General features: G+C 39.8%; 1 protein-coding gene and 2 pseudogenes across 1 annotated transcript in view; 2 read left to right on the top strand and 1 right to left on the bottom strand.

Annotated features, from left to right (window-relative positions):
* WDFY2 (WD repeat and FYVE domain containing 2) overlaps positions 1-21,627 on the bottom strand; it is a 221,229-nt gene that overhangs the window by 47,688 nt on the left and 151,914 nt on the right. Inside the window, exons 4-5 of the mRNA XM_070409110.1 lie at positions 18,044-18,098; positions 3,753-3,903 (exon numbers count right to left, since the gene is read on the bottom strand). Of these exons, the coding sequence (XP_070265211.1) occupies positions 3,753-3,903; positions 18,044-18,098 (206 nt within the window). The remainder of the gene's footprint in view (positions 1-3,752; positions 3,904-18,043; positions 18,099-21,627) is intronic.
* LOC139005089 (large ribosomal subunit protein uL6 pseudogene) lies at positions 8,214-8,784 on the top strand (annotated as a pseudogene).
* On the top strand, positions 19,975-21,316 carry LOC139005058 (E3 ubiquitin-protein transferase MAEA pseudogene; annotated as a pseudogene).

Here is a 21,627-nt window from a genome sequence, read left to right as displayed (position 1 = left end):
TGTGTCAAAAAGCAAGGAAACGATCAGAAGCTATGGGGATATAAAAAAGACACAGGGATGAATCATGTCTTATTGGCCTAACTCTAAATCCAAATCATTTATAAGTTTAGTTTCACTTTAGTTGAAAACTTCAATAACCTTCCCTCCCAGGCTCTTTACCTTGGTCCTCTCTCCTTTCATCTCCCAATATGCTCTATAGCTGGGAAGAGGGGGAAGGCAAAATCTTTTTTAATTTTCTTTGACTTGGCCATTTTGAATTCACTTAGCTGCTGGGTAAACTTAATTGCTTTTTACAAAAGAAAAATGTCTATGTAGGTTTCATGTTAACAATGCTTTAAGAGCTGATGAAAGGTGTGGCCACACTACTTCGGTTTTAAGCTTTCTACCTTATTTTCCTCCTACCTTCCCCTTTCCTCACATGCCATCCAGTGAGAAGACCTGCCCCTCAGTCTTGTCAATGTACCTGAGAGGTAGGAGCAGAACCACTGTCTCCACTAAAACTGAAATGGTAGACCCGTAAATGTGGGAAAACTATACTCGTTACAGCCCTGCCACCCCTTGTTGTGTGTGTATATATAATACTTTGTCCTTCATCTGTAACAGATCCAGTGTTGGAATTCTTTGCTGTAAATAAACGTTTGGTTTTATTTATCAAGAAAAAAAAGACACAGGAACCAATATGATGAGGCTCTTATTGGCCAAAGGTGGGACAATAAGAGCATTAAAAAAAAGCAATTTATTGAAATATAATGAATATATTGTTTAAAAGACAAACAAAACCTAAGAGTTTATAAGAGTCCCACTCAACAAAAGCTATTTGGAAGAGGGCTGAAATAAAAGTATAGTACAACCTCAAAGCCAGAGTGATTGGCATTAAATATGACATGAGGAAATATGAAAACCTTAATAGCTTTTCAGTACTCGTTCCCAGAATAGGAACAGATCTAAGAGACGACTTGGTGGAAAGGCATTTCACTATGTAGGGTGACATCTTGAAAATATCTCCGACATGAAGAGAATGTTAAAATGAAGAGTATCTGAATTATTTTGTGGAAGATATGATTTTAAAAAAAGGCCAAATGACAGAACTGAAAGGTGAGGCTGGATAGAGTATTGACAAATTTATGGACTATGAAGTGGGGAGGGAAACAGTTCTATTTCCTAACTTCAACTGCCATGGGACTTCTGAGAAATAGCTCCATTCTACAGTATCCGGTTATGCAGAGAAGTAGCTAAAAGATTACCAAACTCAAATTCTATTCCTGGTTCTCAGGTAACAGTTATGTGACCTTGGAGAGTCACGTAAGCTACCTGAGCCTCTCTGAGCCTTTAGTTTCAACACTATGAAAACTGAGAATTAGTTCTTTTTTGTTTTTACTTTACCTTACTGTATTCATGGTGAACAAAGTAACATTAAATAGAAACACTATATAAGCCCTCAGGGACTGCAAATGTAATTATTCTTTTTCTATCCTTCTCTGCATTATTATTATTATTTAGACTGTTTAATATCTGAAGATTCAGATCTTTAGCCAACACAATCAAAGATTTTGAGGTTATTCAGAAAGAATTCAATTTGTAAACTGGTCAGTCTCTGTCTTCCTTTATTCCCCTACTTCATTGCATATTTACTCTCCATTAAGAGGCCTAAAAGAAGAGAGACTCTGGCAAGGGCAGCACTGTATGCCATCAATGTGCAGCACTGGAAAATTATCAGGAATGTATATGCTCCTAGTAGTAAGAGCTGGCTGGCACTGTGGCTCCAAAATTGGAGCTAGAGAGGCAGAGCTAATGGAGGTAACGGAATCTTCTCCAAGGGCCTGTCTGTCTGTAGTATTGCAATTCCCCTCCACCTTAATAGCAAGATTAGACTGGATAGTCGTGGATACTGGGAAATGAAGCCACAGGCTTGCTCTCTCTCTCTCTCTCTCTCTCTTTCTCTCTCTCTCTCTCTCTCTCTCTCTCTCTCTCTCTCTCTCTCACACACACACACACACACACACACTTTGCTTGATAAAACCACATGGCTGTGGCCAAAGGAAACAGTCGAAAAACAAGGGACAAAAACTACCAAAGTCAAGTCAAGTTTAACTCTGTGTTTTTGTGTTTCATTTTCAAATAGTTTAAAAAGTAAACTCGCCCTGGCCGGAGTGGCTTGGTTGAGCATCATCCCGTGCACTGATTCCCAGTCAGGTTGCAACTCAATCCCCAATAGGGGGTGTAAAGGAGGCAGTGGATAGATGTTTCTCTCTCACATCGATGTTTCTCTTTCCTTTCCCCTCCCTCTCTCTCTAAAATCAATAAAAAAAAAACTTCTTAAGGGCAAGATCTTTATATTCTACTCCTTGGTTTGGTTAGTGATATAGATGATAAATCACTAGGTGTGGCTAGTAATAGAGAAGCCAGCATATTAAGAACAAATTACATTGCTGCCATTAGTTCTGTTCTCAAAAGAGTAATGCAGTATGATGGGGAAAAACAGCAGTCCAAGCAGAATCTAGGTTCTAGCGGTGATTTTCCTACATCCTAGCTGGGCGGCCACACATAGGGCCCATGACGATTCCTGGGCTTCAGCTCACTCATCTGGGAAATGAGGCATTGGACTGGACGGTCTCAGGCTCTTTCAGCTCTAACGCTGTAAGAAATCACTAATGTACTGGCAAGAGAATTCATGCCAATTCATTTACTTTAAAAAGTAAACTTTGGAATTTCTTTTATTAACAGGTGGTACCACCCTCTCAAAGGAAAGTTGATTCTGCTCTTCATTTCTTACTGTCCTTGCTTCTAGTCTTCTTGGTAATTTGTCATTTTACAACATTCTACAAAAGCCATTCTTAATTTCTTCATCTTGTTCTTCCAGTGAGGAAAAAAAAGTGACATTACCCCATACACACAAAAATATAGCTACTGCAAAGAAACAGTAAAGTATTTCTTCAGACTGTTGAGAATTGCTGAATAAGCAAGTTTACAAATAAGGTGAAAAACCTGAAAGCAAATCTTACTATTTCTTCCTACTTTGGCTGACAAGTGATCTGTTCCCGCCTATTTTCTTATTTTCCAGAAGGTGAAGAGAGTTCTGCATCTTTTAAATCTAAGGCAGGGTCCTTGCAACAGTAGCATTATCCAAACTTATTAAGCCTGTGCTTGCTGGAGGCCAGATGTGAGGATTACTCAGCATTAGCAGGTGTTCACACTGAGCACATGGCTCCTGGAGACTTGGGAGATAGAAATAATACCATTCTACATATCCTGGAGAAGTCTTGGACCTGGAACAAAGCCTGTAGATACCAGCTGACCTACTCAAGTCCTGGCACGGTAGCCTCTCAAATATTTTTTAAATGAATAGGAATACTGTGGTTCTTATGCCAGGCACCAATGGGCATGTTCACAACCTTAGTATCTATGTGTAAATTAGTTCTGTACAAAAATAAAAGACTGTATTTCAGTGATGGTTTTATCCTCATGTTTTGCAATTGCTTGTGACAGCTGAGACTCACAATCTGGGCTGTGTTCTAGCTAGATGTCAGGCTTTGGATCATAGTAGACCACAATCTACTTATTTTAGGTGAAATAAGCTCACTTTACTCCTCCTACATGAGGAATTGTTCATTAGAAAAGTCTATGAGTATCTTAATCAGCAGGGTAAGTTAGCAAATAAAAAAACTTTCAAGTTGCACATCCCCCAAATTTTCTTGAAAGAAATAAGTCAGCAGCTAAGTTCCCACCAAGGAATTTTCTCCAGCAAAGGATACTGCAGGCCCGAGGCCACAGCACTGGTGCGATAACCTCCCAGGCGTTGCCCACTCTCAGAGCAGTGCCAGGCAAACTGCTTGTCTTGTCCCGTGCTCAGCACCCACTCCAGCTCCAGGACAAACAGGATCATCGTCACTCTGCTCTGATGTGCTGAAAACCAAGAGGCAAGAAAACAACCCATGAAGTATCCTAAAGGAGGCTGGTAAAGCATGGCCCACAGAGATGCATCGTTCTCCCCTCCCCTCCCAAACAAGCTAGCACGGGTAGGAGAGGGGTTCTCAGCTGCGGTGAGGGCATGCCACTGTAAAGGGGCACATCCGAGCTCTTATAGATGAAGTCTGGCTTATAAATCTACAACAAAGTTCTAGATCAACTGTCTGTAAGAAATCAAACACTTGGAATGGAGGGCAGAATTAGGCCCAAGTGCTAAATAAAAGTGAATGAAATATCCCTTATGTCAAAGTACATATATGTGATGAGAACATATTTCCTAGGGTTGCTCATACACAAGAGCAACAACATCATAGAATTATTGCACCGCACAACTTCAGAGTTCACTCATGTCATTTACTCCATCTCCCTGGGGAACTGAGGCACAATACAGTTCAGTATTTTGGTCAAGGTCTAGTGCAGAGGTGGGCAAACTTTTTGACTCGAGGGCCACAATGGGTTCTTAAACTGGACCGGAGGGCCGGAACAAAAGCATGGATGGAGTGTTTGTGTGAACTAATATAAATTCAAAATAAACATCATTACATAAAAGGGTACGGTCTTTTTTTTTTTTTAGTTTTATTCATTTCAAATGGGCCGGATCCGGCCCCCGGGCCGTAGTTTGCCCACGGCTGGTCTAGTGGCTTCACAATTACCAAATAAAATCAGTAAAATATTCGCTTTCTTCTTAATATACAATCCCAGGGGGTAAGAAAGAGGGGGCTGTGGCCACTGAACAGAGCTGACTGGAATAAACGGAGATGAACATCCTGGAACCTGGGCCTGCTGGGTCCAGTCTGGTGAGCAGAGCAGACTGATCACAGGTGTGATGCAGTGACGGAGAAGACAGCAGTTTCCCATTCTGATCAGCTGCCAGTTTCTGTGTGTCTAACAAGTACCAGGTACTTAAATCCATTATCTCAGTTACAGTGACCCTGCAAGAGTGGGGGGTTGCCTCATTTTACAGACATACTTGGCCTTGGCAAGATGGCCCTTTCAGGTTGACTCCCAACAATACGCTCAGAACCAGAGTGAATACCCACAGGACAGTCATTTCACCAAATGCCTGATGTTTTAAAATTTGGTATTTGAATCATGAGAATCAAAGGGTTACAAAAAAGGTATAGAAGCAATATTACAACTTCTCTACAGTAAATGTCTGCCTTTCAGAGTATCAGCCACAATCAAGAAAAAACGTCTTTAACTAAAAGAGTCACTTCCTGGAGAAACTCTGAAGATCTGTCATGTCTGTGTCATCAGATGTTTAATTAAGTTCCACCAACAATGGGATAAAAGCAAACTCTCTAATGCAGCGGACGCCAACCTTTCGGACCTCACGGACCACTGGTTGGCAACCACTGCTCTAATGGGTCCAAGTGTACCTGCGTCTATTTTAGGCAGAACATGGCTCCCAGCACTTTGCCCCTTTTTCTCATGAAGGGACCTTTGACCTCCTATTTATTACTTTCTAAGTCCAAGGGGATGACAGTGGCCCACAAGATAAGGGGGGTGGGGGGAAGCGGGGATGTTAGCCCTCTGAGCTGCCATCATGTGACAGAGGAGAAAGAGGAGTTCAGTGACTTGTTCAAAGGTAGACAACCAATGAGTGACGGAGCTGGAATTAAAACCCTAGTCTCTCGGCCAAGTTGGTTTTCTTTCTCTGTGTCAGGTTATGACTCTGAAAAAGAAACAAAAAACAACCCCCCACACATACTCTTTTTAGGGTGACAGAATTCTTTTATTCAAAAAGAAATCCTTTAAAGGTCATACATATCATTAAGCTTCAGAAACCTGGGCTTGAAGCCTATACTTCTTGAATGGCAGTGGTAAGAAAGGACATCTTTGCCTTGATCCTGATTTGAAGGGAAAGCATCTGGTTTCTCACAAGTATGATGTTAACTATAGGTTTGTGGGTTTTTTGTCCATGTCTCCTTATCAAGTTGAGGAAGTTTCTCTCTATTCGTAATTTGCTGAAAGTTGTTTTTTGTTTTGTTTTGTTTTTTTTATCATGAACGGATGTCAGATTTTATCAAATGCTTTTTCTGCATCAGTTGATATGATCATACGATCTTTTCTTCTTTGGCCTTTTGATGGAATGGATTACACTAATTTTCAAATGCTGAACCAGCCTTCAATATCTGGAATAAATCCTACTTGGTCATGGTACATAATTCTCTTTATATATTATTGAATTTACTAGTGTTTTTTTGAGGATTTTACATCTAAGTTCTTGTGAGATACAGGGACTGTAGTCTTCCTTTCTTGCAATGTCTTTGGTTTTGGTATCACTGATTGATTTAAAAAATATTTATTGAGATAAATTTCACATAATACAGAATTCGCCATTGAAACCATTCAGCGGTCTGTAGTATATTCACAATGTTGTATAGTCATCATGAAAAATTTTCCAGAACATCACCCTCAGCTCTAAAATAAACCCATATCCTCAAATTCCCCTTCTCCCATATCTGGAAAACCATTAATTTACTTCCTGTCTCTATGGATTTTCCTGTTTTATTATTTCATATAGATGCAATCATACAATGTGTGGTCTTTTGTGTTTACTTTCTTTCTATTAGCATGATTTCAAGTTCATCCATGTTATAGCATGTATCAGTACTTCATTCCTATTTTTATGGCCAAATAATAATTCATTATATCAATATACCACATTTTATTTATCCATTCATCCACTGATGAAAATTTAGGCTGTTTTCACTTTTTGGCTATTATGAATAATGTTGCTATGAATATTTGTGTACAAGTTTTTGTGTGAATACATGCTTTCAACTCTCTTGAGTATACAGGATGGGCAAAAGTAGTTTACAGTTGTAAGTACACAAAACAGAGTTTATTCTTGTATTATTACTTATTAATCACTGTATTATTTATTACGAACAACTATAAACCTACTTTTGCCAACCCCTGTATAACTAGGAGTATAAATACTATGTTACAAGGTAACTCTATTTTTAACTCTTTCAGAAACTGACAAACTATTTACCAAAGTGGCTACACCATTTTACATTCCCACCAGCAGTGTAAAAGGGCCCCAATTTTTCCACATCTTTGTCAACACTAGTTCCCCCTCCACCTTATTTGAGAGGAATTAATATTTATGCACTGATGAACTATGTTTCAGGTATTGTACTAAGAAATTTATATATGCAATCTCTTTTTTATTGTAGTAAAATAAGACATAAAATTTACCATTTTAACCATTTTTGAGTGTACAATGCTGTGGCATTAAATACATTTACATTATTGTATAAACGTTACCACCATCCACTCTCCAGAACTTTCTCATATTCCCAAATAGAAACTCTGTACCCATTAAGCACTAATTCCCCATTTACCTTCCCCCAGCCCCTGGCAACCACCATTCTACTTCCTGCCTTTACAAGTTTGACTACTACCTCATATAAGTAGTATCACACCATATTTGTCTTTTTGTGACTGGCTTATTTCACTTAGCATAAGTCTTCAAGATTCATCCATGTTGTAGTGCATGTCAAAATTCCTTTATATGTATGCAGCACCTTTTCTTCCACCGTTTGGATATTATGAATAATGCTGCTATGCACATGGGTATACAAATATCTGTTTCAGTCCCTGTTTTCATTTCTTTGGGTATAAACCTGGGAAAACCTCACTTGGTTGTGATGTACTATCCTTTTTATATATAGATTAATTTGATTTGCTAACATTTTGGTTAGATTTCTTACATCTATTTTCATGGGGGATGTTGGTCTGCAGATTTCTTAAACTGTCTCTGTTTAGTTTTAGTATCTGAAAATGCTGAATTCATAAAATGAGTTAAAAAGTCTTTTATTTCTTCAATTTCTCAGAGTTTGTATTGTTTCTTCCTTGTTTGGCAAAGTTCATCAGTAAAGCCATCTGGACCAGGAGTTTACCTTGTGGGAAGATTTTAATCATAGAGTCAATTTCTTCACTAGATATAGGACTATTAGGATTATCTCTTTCTTCTTGAGTGACTGTAGCAGTTTGTACTTTCAAAGATTTGTTCATTTCATGTAAGATGTAAAATTTATTAGCATAAAGTTGTTCATAATATTCCTTATTTTCCTTTAAATATCTCTAGAATCTATAATATCACTCTCTCATTCCTAATATTGGTAACCTGCATTGTCTCTATCTCTCTGGTAAGTCTGACTAGAGATTTATCACTTTATTGATCTTCTCAAAACAAAAACAAAACACAGCTTAGCTTTGCCTCATCTACTGCGAGGATGAAAACCATTCTGAGCAATCCAACTGTCTACATTTCAGAAAATGTCACCATCACTCTGAAGGGATATGCAGTTATGGTGAAGGGCCCCAGAGGCACCCTCCGGAGGGACTTCAATCACATCAATGTAGAACTCAGTCTCCTTGGAAGGAAAAAGAAGAGACTTTGGATTGACAAATGGTGGGCAAACAGAAAGGAACTGGCCACCATTCGCACTATCTGCAGTCATGGACAGAACATGATCATGGTCTTCCGTTACAAGATGAGGTCTGTGTATGCTCACTTCCCCATCAACATTGTTATTCAGGAGAATGGCTCTCTTGTTGAAATAAGAAATTTCTTGGGTGAAAAATACGTATAACCACAGGGTTCAGATGAGGTCAGGCATTGCTTGGTCAGTCTCTCAAGCCCAGAAAGATGAGTTAATACTTGAAGGAAACAACACTGAACTTGTATGAAATTCAGCTGTATTGATTGAGCAAGCTACAACAGTTAAAAACAAGGATATCAGAAAATTTTTGGATGATATGTACATTTCTGAAAAAGGAACAGTTCAGTAGGCTGATGAATAAGATCTAAGTTGTCTGGCTACAGCACCAGCAAGATGCCAAATGATTCCTCAGACTTATTTGTGATATATATATTTTGTTAATCCTCACTGGAGGATATTTTTCTATTGATTTTTAGAGAGAGTGGAAGGGAGGGGGAGAGAGAGAGAAAGAGAGACAGGAGAGGAGAGGAGACATCAATGTGAGAGAGACACATCGATTGGCCTTCTGCACACACCCAACAGGGCCTGGGTATTAAAACTGCAACCCAGGGACACGCCCTTGGCCAGGAATCAAACTAGCAACCCTTCGGAGCCTGGGCTGACACTCTAACCACTGAACCACAGTGGCCAGGGCTATTGTGATATTTTAAAGATGCAATAAAAGCCATGTATTGATTTGAGAAAACAAAAATCAGACAAACAAAAAATTCCACAGCTTTTGGTGTCATTGACTTTTCTCTATTTTCTGCCTTCTATCTCATGAACTTCTGATATGATCTCTCTTCTGCTTCAGCTTAGGTTTCCTTTTTTTCTTCTCTGTCTGGTTTCTTGATGTAGAAGCTGAGGTCACTACTTTGAGACCCTCTTCTCTTCTAACATGGGTGTTTAGTGCTATAAATTTCCCCTTTAGCAGCATCCCGTGAATTCTGCTACATTGTGTTTTCATATTCACTCAGTACAAAATACTTTCTGATTTCTCTTATGATTTTTTTCTGTACCCCATGGATTATTTAGATGTGGATTATTAGCTTCCTTGGTATTTGGGGATTTTCCAGAGATTTATTATTGATTCTACTTTAATTCCATTTTGATAAAAGAACAGACCCTGCAAGGCTTGAAGTTTTCCAAATTTATTGAGACTTATCTATGGCCCAGAATATGGCCTACCTTGAAACGTTCTATACACATTTGAAAAGAATGTATATTTTGTTTCAGTTAAATGGGATGTTCCACAGATGTCAATGAAAACATTGATGTGTTGTTCAAATCTTCTATAACTTATTGACTTCCTGAATGTTTATTCTATCAATTATTGATATGTTCAATCAATTATTGAGAGAGAAGTATAAAGTTTGACTATAATTGTGAATGTGCCTATTTTTCCTCCTAAAGTTATATGTTTTTAAAAACATTTTTATTATCTATCTATCTATCTATCTATCTATATATATATTATTTTTATTGACTTCAGAGAGGAAGGGAGAGGGAGAGAGAGATAGAAGCATCAATGATGAGAGAGAACCATTGATCAGCTGCCTCCTGTACACCCCTTACTGGGGATTGAGCCCACTACCTGGGCATGTGTTTCTGACCAGAATTGAACCTGGGACCCTTCAGTCCGCAGGCCGATGCTCTATCCACTGAGCCAAACTGGCTAGGGCTGTATCAGGTTTTACTTTAAAAATTCAAAGCTATGTTTATTGGGTGCATAAACATTTAGGATTGCTATGTCCTCCTGAGGGATTGAGCACTTTATCATTGTGAAATGATCTCCTTTATCTCTGGTAATATTCTTTGCTCTGAAATCTACTTTGACTAATATTAACAGAGCTGCTCCACTCCAGATTTCTTTTGACTAGTGTTTGCATGGTTTATCTTCTTCCATCATTTTACTTTTAACCTATTTGTTATTATAGCTCAAATGCATTTCTTGTAGGTAGTTTATATTTGGGTCTCCCTTTTTCACAATATCTGATGGCCTCTGCCTTTTAATGGGCTTTAGACCATATACATTTAATGTGATTACTGATAACTTGTTAGGTTTAAATTTATCATCTTACTACTAGTTTTCTATTTTCCCATCTGTTCTTTCCCCTTTTCCCTCTTACTGTTTTTTCCATGAGTAACTGAGAACTATCATATGATTCTGTTTTTATCGCTTTGGTTGGCTTAGAAGCTCTAACATTTTGATCTGTTATTTTATTGGTTGTGTTAGAGCTAGTAGTATATATCTTTAACTTATAGTCTTCCTTCAAGTGATATTATACCACTTTATGTATAGCATAAGAACCTGACAATAGTATACTTCCATTTCTCTCTACCTCTTGGCATTTATACAATTATTGTCATACATATAAATTTTACATATATAGTGTTATGAACATCATGCTACTTTGTCATTATGTTTGGTTAAACAGCCAGTTGTCTTTTAAATAAATTTAAATAATAAAAAAGATGGTATACAGTTGACCCTTAAACAAATGGGTTTGAACTGCATGCGTCCACTTATATATATGTGGAATTTTTTCAATAAATACAGTCAGCCCTCTGTATCCATGGGTTTTATTTACATCTATGGAGTCAACCAGCCACTAGTCAAAACAGTATTTTTGATCTGCAAACTGTATTCATTGTTCTTTCCCATTTTATATAAGGGACTTGAGTACCTGCAGATTTTGGTATCATCAGGTAAGTCCTGCAATCAATACCCCTGTGAATATCTAGGGCCGACTGCAGTTCTTATGAAATTCTTATCATGTTTGGTGCTTTTTCTTATTCTTTTATGCAGAATCTTATTTTCCTTTGACATCACTTCCTTTTTTCCTGAAGGATTTCCTTTAACATTTCTTTCAGTGCAGGTCAATGAATGACAAGTTCTTTCAGAGTTTGTATGTCTGAAAAAATTATTTCACTTCTATTTTTGAAGATACTTATACCGGGTCTAGAATTCTATGTTGGCAATTTTGTTTTTTCAGTAAAGATGTTGTTCCACCGATATCAAATCTATCTAACATTTCACGAATTTACTCTGTGTCTAGTCTACGCACTAATTTTTTTATATCTGAAAGTTCTACCTATTTTTTTTATAGGCTTATAATTTCTTTCTGGTATCTCCACCTTCTCTGATTTTTAAAAACCTTTTAAAAGATGGTCTCCTTCAGATTGTTGATCATTATTTAAGTCTAGAGGCCCGGTACATGAAATTTCGTGCAATGGGAGGGGGTCTCCTCAGCCCAGCCTGCACTCTTTCACAGTCCAGGAGCCCTTGAGGGATGTTCGACTGATAGCTTAGGCCCATGTGAGGAGCGGGCCTAAGCTATAGTCAGACATCCTTAGTGCTGCCGCAGAGGTGGGAGAGGCTCCCACTCACCAGCCATCAGCCTGGCTTGTGGCTGAGAGGAGCTCCCCTGTGGGAGCGCACTGACCACTAGGGGGCAGCTCCTGCATTGAGCGTCTGCCCCCTGGTGGTCAGTGCACGTCATTGTGACTGGTTGTTCCAGTGATGGGTTGTTCTGCTGTTTGGTCAATTTGCATATTACCCTTTTATTATACAGGATTCTTGGCACAATTTTTATGTTAAATTCTTAATTTGGAACTCCCAGCACACATGATTGCTTTAAATTTGTACTCTGAATCCAAAAACATTTTATAAAGTTACATATAACATTGTCTTAATTTATGGTGTATAACATAATAATTTGACATACAGTCAAACCTCAGTTCTCAAATATATCCCATCTTGAACAATTCAGTTCTTGACCAAGTTGTTCACAGAAAAAAAGTCTGGTTGCTGAATCATGCTTCAGCTATTGACCTGACAACCCTTCCATTCATGCTGACACATCAGCATGACAAAGTATTTCTCAGTCCACAAAGGAGAGAATTCCAGAGTCAGTTTATCTACAGAGTCAGTTTACCTCCTGTTGTTAACATCTCAGGAAATTCCGCTGTGAATATTTTTGTGGTTTTTTTTTTTTTTGCTTTTGTTGCTGGTGAAATGGACAATTAGCACAATTTTAAAACATAAAGAGGCAATCAAGAGTACTAATGTCGCTAAGGGTGTGAAAGAAACAATGATCACAGGCAATTGAAGAAATAGAAAAACTGTTGTTGATTTGGATAAATGAAAAGCAGTTAGGTGACAGCACTTTAAAGGCAGTGATATGTGAAAAAACAAAGATGCTGCATACTGACCTCCTGGAAGATACTCCTGGAATGAATGCTGAAAGTGATTCCTTTAAGGCTACAAGGGATGGCTCGATAAATTAAACAAAAGATGTGTTTGTTTATAGATTAAATAGTACATTGGACATGTACTGTATATAAAAAAAGGTTAAAACAAGGAATCATGTGGGGGTCTGGAACAAATTAATTCAATTTATATTATTTCTAATGGGGAAAAATGATTCAGTTTTCGAACAAATCGCTTCTTGAACAGCATTCTGGAATTAATTAAATTCGAGAACCGAGGTTCCACTGTACGAATATATTGTGAAATGATTACCACACTAAATTTAGTTAACATCTATCACCTCACATAATTACACTTTTTTTCTTATAAGAACTTTTAAGATCAGAAGTTTTTTACCTTAAAAGTTGAAATTTTGATTTTTCATGGGAGACTTTCCCCCTCTATCCAGATTTGAGATGAGGAATAAATTTCCCTTCAACTTCATGGGATTATTTCCTTTTATGGATTTCAGCTTTATGTGAAAATCTCAGTTACAATTTTTCTATCTCACTCAGGCCCTAGGCCTCATCTCTTGTCCCTCACTGAACATTCATACAAAAGCTTCAAGCTATTTGGGGCTCTTTTCATCTCCCCAGGACATCTGCAATGTCAGGTCATACGTATATCACTCTAAGCTTTGTGTTTTCTCTGTGCTTCTGGAACATGGAAATCTTCCTTTTGTTTATCTCATGAGCAGTGCACTAAAAAGAGCAACAAGCCCTAGCCAGTTTGCCTCAGTGGTTGGAGTGTTGGCCCTCTGACTTAAGGGTCCCAGGTTCAATTCTGATCAAGGGCATGTACCTTGGTTGCAGGCTTGATCCCCAGGCCCTGTTGGGGCATGTGCGGGAGGCAATCAATGGATGCGTTTCTCTAATATCTATGTTTATCTCTGTGTCTCCCTCCCTTCTACTCTAAAAATCAATGGAAAAAATATCCTTGGGTGAGGATTAACCAAAAGAAAAAAAAAATGCAACAAAAAGTGTCATTTTACCATTTCTCTAGGTGTTTGTGGTGAAAGGGTCTCTTCAGTGATCTAGTTGTCAATTTTTTTTTATAACCCCTTGTAAACAAAATGGAAATAAATAAGCTATCTTTTGATATAGTTAGATGTATATAAGACAAGTTGGATATACGAGATCCAAAGAATAATGGCATATGAAGAGTGGTTTTTAGTGATATACTCATCATTTGTGCATCTTTGCAGCCAATCACTTTTTAACAAAGACTTAGGGATGATATATTTTATGATTATATGTTTAGAAAAATACAAAACTAAGTGAGAGTTAAATGACAACCAGGATTTCAAAATATCTTGGTAAGCTAAGATGATGGACTAAATAAAACGAGATGAATAACAGAATGTGAAGTCAAGCATTTAAGCTAAAAATAAACAAAAAACAACAAAATCCCCACAGGAAACAGCTTCAAAAGTACAGGAGATGCAGCCTGATAACAACTCAAGTGAGAACTGTTGAGGGGATGACTTAACTGCTCCACAGGAGCTCACAGTGTAAAGTGGCTGCCACCCTTGATATTAGAAGAACAATGCCCAGGAGAGGAAGAAAATATGATTTTATACTTATCACGTTATATGTGTGTATTAGTTATCTACTGTGCAACACATTATACCTCAAAACTTAGTGGCTTAAAACAGTAAATATTTGTCATTTCAGGAGAATTTCTGTGGATCAGAAGTCTTGGTGCCTCTGCTGAAAGGTCTCTCACAGAATGGAATCAAAGTGTGGGCTATGCTCTCATCTGAAAGCCTGATAAAAGAAGGAGCTGATTTTAAGCCCTCTCACACAGCTGTTGACATTCCTCATAGGCTGCTAAACCGAGGGCTTCAATTCCTTACTGACTGTTGACATGGCCTCCCCTCAGTTCCTTACCACCTGGGCTTCTCCTCAAAGCAGCTCACAACATGGCAGCTGGCTTCCATCAGAACAGGGAAGCAGGAGAGCAGGAGAGGACAAGCAAGATGGAAGCCCCAGTTTTTTAATAATTTAATCTCAGAAGTAATATTCAATTCTTGCTGCATTTTTAGCTCCAGCCTACACTCAAGGAGAGGGGCATGAATACCATGAGGCAAAGATCATTAGGAGACATCTTAGAGACTGCATAACACAAAGTGTCACTTTTTAAAAAATGGTCCCAATAGTACAGGGGTTCTCAACCTATGGGTCGTGACCCCTTTGGGGGTCAAACGACCCTTTCACAGGGGTCGCCTAAGACCATTGGAAAACACATATATAATTACATATTGTTTTTGTGATTAATCACTATGCTTTAATTATGTTCAATTTGTAACAATGAAAATACATCCTGCATATCAGATATTTACATTACGATTCATAACAGTAGCAAAATTACAGTTATGAAGTAGCAACGAAAATAATTTTATGGTTGGGGGTCACCACAACATGAGGAGCTGTATTAAAGGGTCGCGGCATTAGGAAGATTGAGAACCACTGCAATAGTACAATATGATATCCCAAGATTTGTGACCAAAATAAAAAAAAAAAATTTTTTTAAAGAACAAAAACTCAGGTCATGTGAAGAAAAATATAAATTGCTTAGGCTAGAAGAGAGAAGAAAAAAAAAGGAGAGGAATGAACAGGGGTTGAAATTTTCATTGCTCTTTTAAGAGAGAGTATACTTAGTTTTTGTAGCTCTAATAGGCTGAGCAAAGACCTATAGGGGAATATTCTAGCACTTATACTTAACATTATTATTATTATTTTTAATATATATATATTTTATTGATTTTTTACAGAGAGGAAGGGAGAGGGATAGAGAGTTAGAAACATCGATGAGAGAGAAACATCAATCAGCTGCCTCCTGCACACCCCCCACTGGGGATGTGCCCGCAACCAAGGTACATGCCCTTGACCAGAATCGAACCCGGGACCCCTGAGTCCGCAGGCCGATGCTCTATCCACCGAGCCAAACTGGTTAGGGCTATTATTTTTATAGGAGTTTATTTGAGCCAAACTGACAACATATGCCAGGGAGCAAGATCTCAAATGTTCCCTTATATCACATAACATTTTAATGGTCTGTTTACCTATTTGTATCCTCCACATGATTATAAACAATTATAGGCAGATAGTACATATGTCTTGTTCACTATTATAATCCTCAGTTATTGGAACAACTAGAGGCCTGGTGCACAAAAATTTGTGCACTCGGGAGGGTCCCTCAGCCCGGACACCTAGGGGGATGACCACCTGCTGGCTTAGGCCCGCTCCCTGGGGGATTGGGCCTAAACTGGCAGCCCGGGAGCCCTTGGGGGATGTCCACTTGCCAGCGGGGAGCAGGCCAAAGCTGCAGTCGGACATCCTTAGCGCTGCTGAGGAGGTAGGAGAAGCTCCCACTACCACCGCTGTACTGGCAGCCGTCAGCCTGGCTTGTGGCTGAGCAGAGCTCCCCCTGTGGGAGCGCACTGACCACCAGGGGGCAGCTCCCGCATTGAGCATCTGCCCCTTGGTGGTCAGTGTGTGTCATAGTGACCAGTCATTCCCAGTGGTTCTGCTGTTAGGGTCAATTTGCATATTACCCTTTTATTATATAGGAGTGCCTGGCCAGCCTGGGTGAGGGGTTGATGGCTGTTTGCAGGCTGGCCACAGCCCCATCAGGGTGGGGGTCCCCCCTGGGGTGCCTGGCCAGCCTGGTTGAGGGGCTGATGGCTGTTTTCAGGCTGGCCACAGCCCCTTCAGGGTGGGGGTCCCCACTGGGGTACCTGGCCATCCTGGGTGAGGGGCTGAGGGCCGTTTGCAGACTGGCCACAGCCCCTTCAGGGTGGGGGGTCCTGCTGGGGTGCCTGGCCAGTCTGGGTGAGGGGCTGAGGGCCGTTTTCAGGCTGGCTAAGCCCCCCAGTGGGGACCCTCACCCAATGAGGGTGTGGCCAGCCTGGGTGAGGGCAGTTTGAGGCTGGCCAAGCCCCCCAGCGGGGACCGTCACCCCATGAGGGTGTGGCCAGCCAGGTGAGGGGCTGATGGCTGTTTGCAGGCTGGCCACAACCCCCAGCTACCCAATCTCCCAGTGGAGGCTGGCTGGAAGCAGGTATCTGGGATTTATTTGTCTTCTATAATTGAAACTTTGTTGCCATGAGCGGAGGCCTCAGCCTGCTCAGGGCTGGTGGGAAGCTTGGCTTCCTCCATTGCCCGGGCAACCAAGCCTCCTGCTTGCTCCAGCTCAGTGGCTACCGGCCGTCATCTTGGTTGAGTTAATTTGCATGTAGTCGCTCTGATTGGCTGGTGGGCGTGGCTTGGGTGTAGCGAAGGTACGGTCAATTAGCATCTTTGTCTTTTATTAGTGTAGATGACTGATAATAAATACTTGATAAGTGATCAACAAGTATTTGATAAGTGATATGTGAAAAGATTAAAGAATAAATCTATAGAGAAATAAATTTTGGTTCAAAATATAAAACTAAAGAATGTAATTCATAGCATTTTCCCAAATCAGGATGGGGTGCTATGTCTCTGGAGGTATTAGAGGAAATGCTAGATGACCATGCAGGATGAACGAGATCAAGAGATTTGGACGAAATGACCTCTAAGTGTTAAAAGGTCCACTTCCTCCCCTGTACAGTTTGGCTCAGTGGATAGAGCATCGGCCTGCAGACTGAAGGGTCCCAGGTTTGATTCTGGTCAAGGGCATGTACCTTGGTTGTGGGCACATCCCAAGTAGGAGGTGTGCAGGAGGCAGCTGATAGATATTTCTAACTCTCTATCCCTCTCCCTTCCTCTCTGTAAAAAAATTAACAAAATATATTAAAAAAAAAAAAAAAAAAAAAAAAAAGGTCCACCTCTAATGTTTTGATGATCCCATGACACTGTTGGTCTGGATAATCCTTAACAAAAATTATTCCTGATCCATAGGACAGAAATGGCCTGTGGTACACTATCAATGTTGAAGATACAATACAACCACAATCCGCTCCCTTAGATAGTACAAACACTCTGAGCCTTTAAAACATTTAACCAAAAAAGAAATGAGCCTCATGTGAAGCAGCTCACTCTAACACGGGCCCGCTCCCCATGCCTGCTGCACTGTTAGGAGAAAACCAAAGGACAAAGGCTATGGGTTCTAGAGTCACACTGACCAGGTCAGGCCCTGCACTTTACCAGCTAAAGGACCAATGTCAAGTCGCTTTACCTCTTTAGGCCTCAGCATCTTACTTCTAAAACTGGGATAACATTAACTTCAAATTGCTGAAGTTTTGTTCCCCCTGACTATTTTAAAGTAAGGCCTCTCTTGTGGCAGTGGAAGCCATCAAGAAACATTTCAAAGTCCAGGTAAATGAAAGCACTGCTCTCATTCCTACCTTGATAGTTTTTCACAGGAGTCATCTTGTTATAATCTTCTGATAAAATAAATTCCTACAAAAAAGAAGAAAAATATTAAGCAAAAGGAAAATTTTTAAGTGAATAAGTATGTTTCAGTGAAACCAGATTGTATAAAGTAAACATCATCATAAAATTACATCTAATTCTATTTGGTATTTTAGTATTTTGCCAATCAACTCAGTATTTTTGTACCTCTTTAAAGATGATGCTCATAACTGTGACTCAGTGCAATATCATAATTTTTACCTTATTACCTATGAAGTTGATCTTTTGAGTATGCATGTAAAGAAAACTGAATCAAGTTTAGAGTCATGATACTGATAAATTCTGAAGATAAACCTGATGCAAGTTATTTTTCTTTCAATAGTGCTATAGCTGAAAATTTGCAAGGCTGTGGCCAGTGTACAAATAAATGTCAATCCTCTAACAGAGAAATAAACAGTTTAAAGATTTTATTTCTAATATCTATACTATTTCCCCTTATTATGAGCTTCTCAAGGCTGCATCTTACTCATCCCTGCATCACCAGGGCACCTGGCACAGAGCCTCAGCACAGTAGATAATCAATAATACTGATTAAATGAATACATGAAAGGCATTTCCCAATTTGATGAGATTAATTTGAATGTCAAATTTACTCAAAGCAAATTTCGACAAGACACATATATACTCTTTGTGGGGGATACATAAAAGGGAGTGTGTGTTGCACCTATTCATTCATTCACCTCATTTCGTCTCATCAGGTAGACATTTTGTCATCTCACGTCATCATGAGAAGAAGGGTGAGTACAGTACAATAAGAGATTTTGAGAACACATTCACACAATTTTCACTACAGTATCGTTAGAGTTGTTCTATTTTCTTATTAGTTATTAGTGTTAATCTCTTTTTGTGCCTAATTTATAAATTCAATTTTTTAATAGGTATGTATGCATAGGAAAAAATACAGTATACACAGGTTTGTACTATCAGCGGTTTCTGGCATTTACAGGGGGTTTTGCAGCATATGCTCTGCAGATAAGGAAGGAATACTGTATTACAGAAACATTATTCATATGTTGATTTTCTCTTTAAATTAAGAGTTATTTAGAAAAAATTCTTATTTATAAGCAGTTATATTTATGGTTACCTTTTGTAGCTAATTTCTAGTGTTACTGGCTTATATTGAGAAAGCATTTTTATTTTTTTAAATGTAGTAAGATTGTATTCATGGTCAAGATATTAATGATTTTGAAAACGTTCTGTAGATATGAGAAAAGTGCTTTTTATCCAAAGTTCATGACCTATTTGTATATCTATTTAATGAAACTTGATGATACTTTTCAAATATTCGATATTTCTACTAATTTGTCTACTTGAATTTCAAATTCAGAAAGATATATAAAAAAATGGGCTTTATTTTTAGTGTTTATTATTCTGATTATAAAAGTAATATGCTTATTGTCGAGAAACAAAAGCTATGAAACAATCAAGAAAGAAATTTAAATTGTCTATAACTCTACCAAATAGTGATAATTGCTGTTAATATATTGATTATTTTGCCTTTCAATTTTTTCCCTTGCAGACATTAAAACACGTTAAATTGCAATAGTGGTACTATTGATGTTGTTTGTAGCTCTCCATTTTAACTTAACATTATCACATGAATATTTTTGGTCATTAAACATTCTTTGAAAACATAAACTTAAGGGCTACATAATATTCCATTGGATGGCTATGTGATATTTTGCCTAATTAGTCCCTGATTATTATATTTCTAAGACACCAGTTATTATAATCTGTGTTTCATTATTTTCTAGAAATGGAATTATTGATATTAAAGGTACAACTACTTCTAAAGCTCTAGCTGCACATTACCAATAATTTTTCTAAATAGTTTGTGCGCCCGCTAATGTTTTGGCAAATCAAGATGGCAGTGTAGGAGTTGACAGCCCAGTTCTCCATGACCCTGAAAGTGCAGGGGTACCTGACCCTCAAGGTGCTCTAGGAAACACTGAACAAATGCTTTCGAGCTGCTCAGAAAAACATCGATGGTCAGACAAGCCATGTCACCATGGTGGTGGCTGAGCTGGAGCTGACCCTGAGCAGCTGCCCTAGCATGGACTTTGTGGTCAGCCTTCTGGATGGCATGGTGGAGAAGCTCAGCATCCTCAAGAGGAAGGTGGTGGAGTCCATCCAGGCCGAGAACAAGAGCGTCAAGCTGTGCAAATGCAAGATTGAACACCTCAAGGAGCACAGCAGTGACCAGCCGGCAGCCACCAGCCTGTGGAAGCGGAAGCGCTTGGGCCGCCTGATGGTTGAAGCACCTGCTGCACTCTCTTCGGTTACTACAACCGGGTGGTGAAGCTGGCTCGGCAGAGCAGAATGGAGGACTTGATGAACATCGAGATGTTTCTGAGGCCAAAGAAGTGGAGGAGTCTCTAGAGAGGTGCGAGACCGCCACCTGCCGGGCCTGATGCCACAAGTCCCGGCTGCTCAAGATGAAGAGTTGCCTGGAGTTCAGCTTAAGGATTCAGAAGTTCATTGAACTCACTCAGCAGAAAAAGAGACTGGACGCCGTGAGGCACTCACGGAAACACTTCAGTCAGGCCGAAGGGAGCCAGCTGGACGAGGCCGCCGGGTCATGGGCATGCTGGCCTTCCCACCAGATACGCACATCTCCCCCGACAAGGACCTGCTAGACCCAGCCAGGTGGAGGATGCTGATCCAGCAGTTCCAAAAGGACAACTACCGGCTGCACCAGCTGGGGAACAACTCTGCTCACCCTCACCCTGCAGGCCGGCCTCGTGGCCATAAAGACTCCCCAGTGCTATAAGGAGGACGGCAGCTCCAAGAGCCCCGACTACCCGTGTGCAGCCGCTCCCTGAACAAGCTGGTGCAGCCCTGCACATGGCCCACTGCGCCAACTCCTGCCTGGTCTGCAAGATCTTGGGCGACATGATGAACAAGAACAACCCGCCCATCATGCTGCCCGACGGCTACGTCTGGCTACGTCTGGCTGCGTCTACGGCTACAACTCTTTGCTCTCTATCTGTCAAGATGATATGGTTGTCTGCCCCAGAACCAAAGAGATCTTCCACTTCTTACAAACTGAGAAAGTGTACATCATGGAGGCCTGGCCTGCGCCCCTGCCTGCCGTGGTGTTTGTTTCTTGCGACCGATCCATGAGCAAGGACAGACACTTAGGAGCAGAGGAAGGAAGAGGAACAGCCTGTACTTGGGAACCACATTTGGATCTTAGGACTTGGTAACGGGAGTCGATTAGCTGATGCTTCTGGGAAGGACCCGTACCTTCCAGAGACTTGAGACCCACTGGACACCAGGGAGACTCCAAGACATTTCAGAAACAGTTTCCTCCCTCTTGCTAATGACCAGCCCTGGGAACAGGTGTGTCCTGCATATTTTTAAATTGCTATTATTTAGATAAAAATAGAATTTAAGAAATTTTAACACTCTAAAAAGTTTATTAGCCCAAAAATGCAATATAAAACCACAATGAGATATCACTTCACACCTGTCAGAATGGCTATCATCAATAAATCAACAAACAACAAGTGCTGGC

This window comes from Myotis yumanensis, unplaced genomic scaffold, assembly GCF_028538775.1.
Source record: "Myotis yumanensis isolate MYYU_CA2020_CCGP unplaced genomic scaffold, mMyoYum1.0.hap1 SCAF_3, whole genome shotgun sequence".
In the NCBI taxonomy this organism is placed as follows: Eukaryota; Metazoa; Chordata; class Mammalia; order Chiroptera; family Vespertilionidae; genus Myotis; species Myotis yumanensis.
The sequence above is the reverse complement of the archived record's forward strand: the minus strand, read 5'-3'. Positions and strand labels throughout refer to the sequence as shown.